Genomic DNA, 3,322 nt, shown 5'->3' with positions numbered 1-3,322 from the left:
GGTTCACGGCGCTCGCCTGCCTGCTTGCCGCCTCTGCTGCAGCCGCCGCCTTGCTGCAGCCGCTGCCTCTGCTGCCAGCAGCGCTGCGGTGAGCAGCTGCCGAAGTTTGGGCGAATGTGCCGCACCCAGGCTGCCACCAACCATCCAAGCACAACTTGCCGTTCCCCGCCTGCCTGCGCCACCCTGCCTGCACCGTCCTGCCTGCGCCGGCAGGGACGAGCACCACAACAAGTCACCCAAGCCCAAGCCCAGCCCCAAGCCCAGCCCCAAGCCAGACAAGGGTGATGACGACCACCACAACCGGTCCCCCAAGCCGGTATGTGCTAAAAGGCGCAGCGCAAGGCCGCCGGCGCGGAACTGCTGCCGCATGCCTGCCTGCCGCCATCTGCTGCACACACCGGCCGCTGCCCCTGCCGCCGCCGCTGCAGAAGCCATCGCCCAAGCCATCTCCCTCACCCGACAAGGACCACAGCAACAAGTCACCCAAGCCCAGCCCCCGGCCAGACAAATCCCCCAAGCCGGTATGCACGGCTGTGGTAGAAGGTGCCTGAGTGAGGCCCAGCTGTCAGCGGCTGCGGGGCCGCCTCGCCATCTGCTGGCACCCCACACCCCTGTCTGCCTCCTGCCTGCCGCTGCTGTTGCAGAAGCCATCGCCCAAGCCATCCCCCTCACCCGACAAGGAGCACAACAACAAATCACCCAAGCCCAGCCCCAAGCCCAGCCCCAAGCCCAGCCCCAGGCCCAGCCCCAGCCCTGACAAGGACCGGTCTGGGCAAAGCCCCCACCCATCACCTCCCCTTCCAGCGGCGGTGGCCCTCTTACCTGGCCTGCCTCCCTGAACTGCCCTGAACTGCCGCCCTGAACTGCTTGCCCCGGCCCACCCCCACACCGCCGCACGCACAGGCCTCCCTCAACCTGCTGGCCAGTAGTGGCGCGACGGCGCCGCCGCTGATCGGCATCGGCAGCACGGCACAGCAGGTGCTGGATATAACGACGGCGATGCAGGTGGGGAGGCCTGGCTAGCCCCGCTGCTGTTAGGGCCGCCGCGTGGCGGTGACGGTATGCAGTGCACGGGATCGTGTGTTGCGGCGCTGGGCCACCTGCCTGGGGCTGGTGCCTGTGGGCTGGTGTCGCGCACAAACGGCAGCATCTGACCTCCCTCACGCCGCTCCCTGCGTGCTTGCAGGCCGCGCTGGCCACCCCCGGCGACGGCCGCTCAGTGGTGGCGGTCGCCAGCGGCGAGGCCTGCCAGCAGCTGCTGGGCGCATGCCTGGGCGCCGCGGAGGCTGCCCCTGCGCCGCCGCCTGGGCAAGCGCCGGCGCCGGGTGCCGGCCAGCAGCAGGCGCAGGCGCAGGGGCAAGAGGAGCAGGTGGCACCGCCGGCGCGGGGCGCGGCGGCGGTGGGGAGCCTGTTCCACATGAGCAACGGTGGCATCACCATCGTCAACTGGCCCTCGGGGCAGCGGGAGCTGACCCGAGGCACGGTGCTGTGCACCAACTACCAGCTGCACCCCGGGCTGGTCGCCGCCGCCAGCTGAGCGACACGCGCGGCTCTAAACAAGCTGGTATCCCAAGGTATCCCCTGGTATCCCCTCCTGTGCCCCAACAGAACTGCCCTTCAGTGAGATTGTACTGGCATTGCACTCCTCGCGCACTTCCGGGGCTCTCTACATGTGTAATCAAAATTTGGGTATGCATCGTGGCCGCACCCGGCGGGAAAAGGGTGGCACCAGGGAAAATTGGGCTCACTAAAGGAAGAGGGTTGCGCTACTGCTACATCAAAACTGGCTGGCCACCCCGTCCTGCCACAGGCAACACATGTACACAGGCAGAGAGAGAGTCACTAGAGCTACAGTGGCAGGCAGGGCACACCAGGTACTGGGGTTGGGTCCCGACGGAAAGGCGGGCTATGGCGAGCGCTGCGCAGGTCTGTGCCGTCAAGCGCCGGCCCGGCTGGCACGCGGTGCAGAACCGGGTCACAACTGCGGCAGCTTGGAATACATCTCTGCACTCACATGGGGGAGGGGGCAGGGCGCGGCAGCCGTTGGCAAGCCAGCGCAGAGCCCCCCGTGCTGCCCACACCGGTCGCGGCGCACCCCGACACAGCAGCGGCACGCTGGTGGGCAGGCAGGCGGCAGCCGGCCTCCCGCCTCCCGCTGCACACAAGGCCCCAGCTTGCCTCCGCCGGCTGACCACCACCCCAGCAGGCGCCTGCCCGCTCTCACCGTCGATGTCAGGCTGGAACGCCGCCTGCGCCTGCGGGCGCTTGAGCTTGAAGGTGGGCGTCATCATGCCGTTCTCCACGCTGAACGGGTCCGGGTGGAGGTGCACGGCAGCCACCTGCTCAAAGCCCTTGAGCCCAGCCGCCCGTCCTTCCTCCATCATGCTCTTCAGCACCGCATGCACCACCTGCAGGGGGCCTCAGCGGAGGAGGCGGGCGGGTGGGAAGGAAGGGCAGGCACCGCAGGCAGCGGCAGCGGGGCAGCCAGGAGCAGGCAGCTGCGGCAGCAGGCAGGCGGCCAGGCAGGCGGGCGAGGAAAGGAGGTTGTTGCATGCAGGGCGGGCAGCAGGCTGCAGCAGCCGTTGCAGCTGCAGCTTGGGGGCCGCGCCTTGCGCCCCGGCCTCGCCTCCCGCCGCAGTACCCCACTCGCCTGCGGCGTGCGGCACAGCTGCGCCAGGTCAGCGGGCAGCCCCCGCTCTTTGCCCCAGGGCAGCAGGTACTCCGGGTCTGGGATCACCACCGCCACTAGCTGCAGCAAGGGGGGGCGCAGGCAGGCAAGAGGCCCGGGGCGCACGGCTCAGACGAGGCGTAGGATACGCGGCATGGCGGCGGCTGGTGAGCAAAGAACACAGCGAAAAAAAGACGGGCGGCGCCGCCCCCTAGCCAGGACGCACACGGTGCACCCACGCTGCCTGCCAGGCTCGTCGCATATGCTGCCTGGCGTCACCCCAGCACTAGCCCCAGCCCAAGCCGTGAACCAGCCCCTGCCCCAGCCCCTGCCCCAGCCCCTGCGCTGCCAAGCCCGAGGCGCTGCCTGCTGCTGCCGCCTGGCCCCTCCACGCACCTGTGCCCGCAGCGAGTTGCCGTACACAAACGACTGCATGACAAAGGGCGAGCGCGCATACACGTTCTCTATCTTCTCCGGCGCCACGTACTCACCCTGCGGCAGCGGCAGGGAGGTGCGGGGTCAGGGAGGGCCTCTCATGTGGATGGATGAGGGAGGGCGGGGGAGCGGTGCGAGGCGGCGGCAGGGAGGCGAGCGGGCACCGACACCGAGCGGGCCAGCGCATACCGTGGGCAGGCCTAGTTCACACACACACGC

At 69.4% G+C, this 3,322-nt stretch overlaps 1 protein-coding gene across 1 annotated transcript in view; it reads right to left on the bottom strand.

The window, feature by feature from the left end:
* Window positions 1-1,656: 1,656 nt before the first annotated feature.
* The window catches only part of CHLNCDRAFT_32504 (hypothetical protein), a 6,185-nt gene continuing 4,519 nt past the window's right edge, over window positions 1,657-3,322 (bottom strand). The window contains exons 14-17 of the mRNA XM_005844417.1: window positions 3,065-3,160; window positions 2,642-2,749; window positions 2,225-2,408; window positions 1,657-2,004 (exon numbers count right to left, since the gene is read on the bottom strand). Coding sequence (XP_005844479.1) covers window positions 1,976-2,004; window positions 2,225-2,408; window positions 2,642-2,749; window positions 3,065-3,160 — 417 coding nt within the window. The 3' untranslated portion in view covers window positions 1,657-1,975. The remainder of the gene's footprint in view (window positions 2,005-2,224; window positions 2,409-2,641; window positions 2,750-3,064; window positions 3,161-3,322) is intronic.

This window comes from Chlorella variabilis (assembly GCF_000147415.1).
Source record: "Chlorella variabilis unplaced genomic scaffold CHLNCscaffold_22, whole genome shotgun sequence".
Lineage (NCBI taxonomy): Eukaryota > Viridiplantae > Chlorophyta > Trebouxiophyceae > Chlorellales > Chlorellaceae > Chlorella > Chlorella variabilis.
The sequence above is the reverse complement of the archived record's forward strand: the minus strand, read 5'-3'. Positions and strand labels throughout refer to the sequence as shown.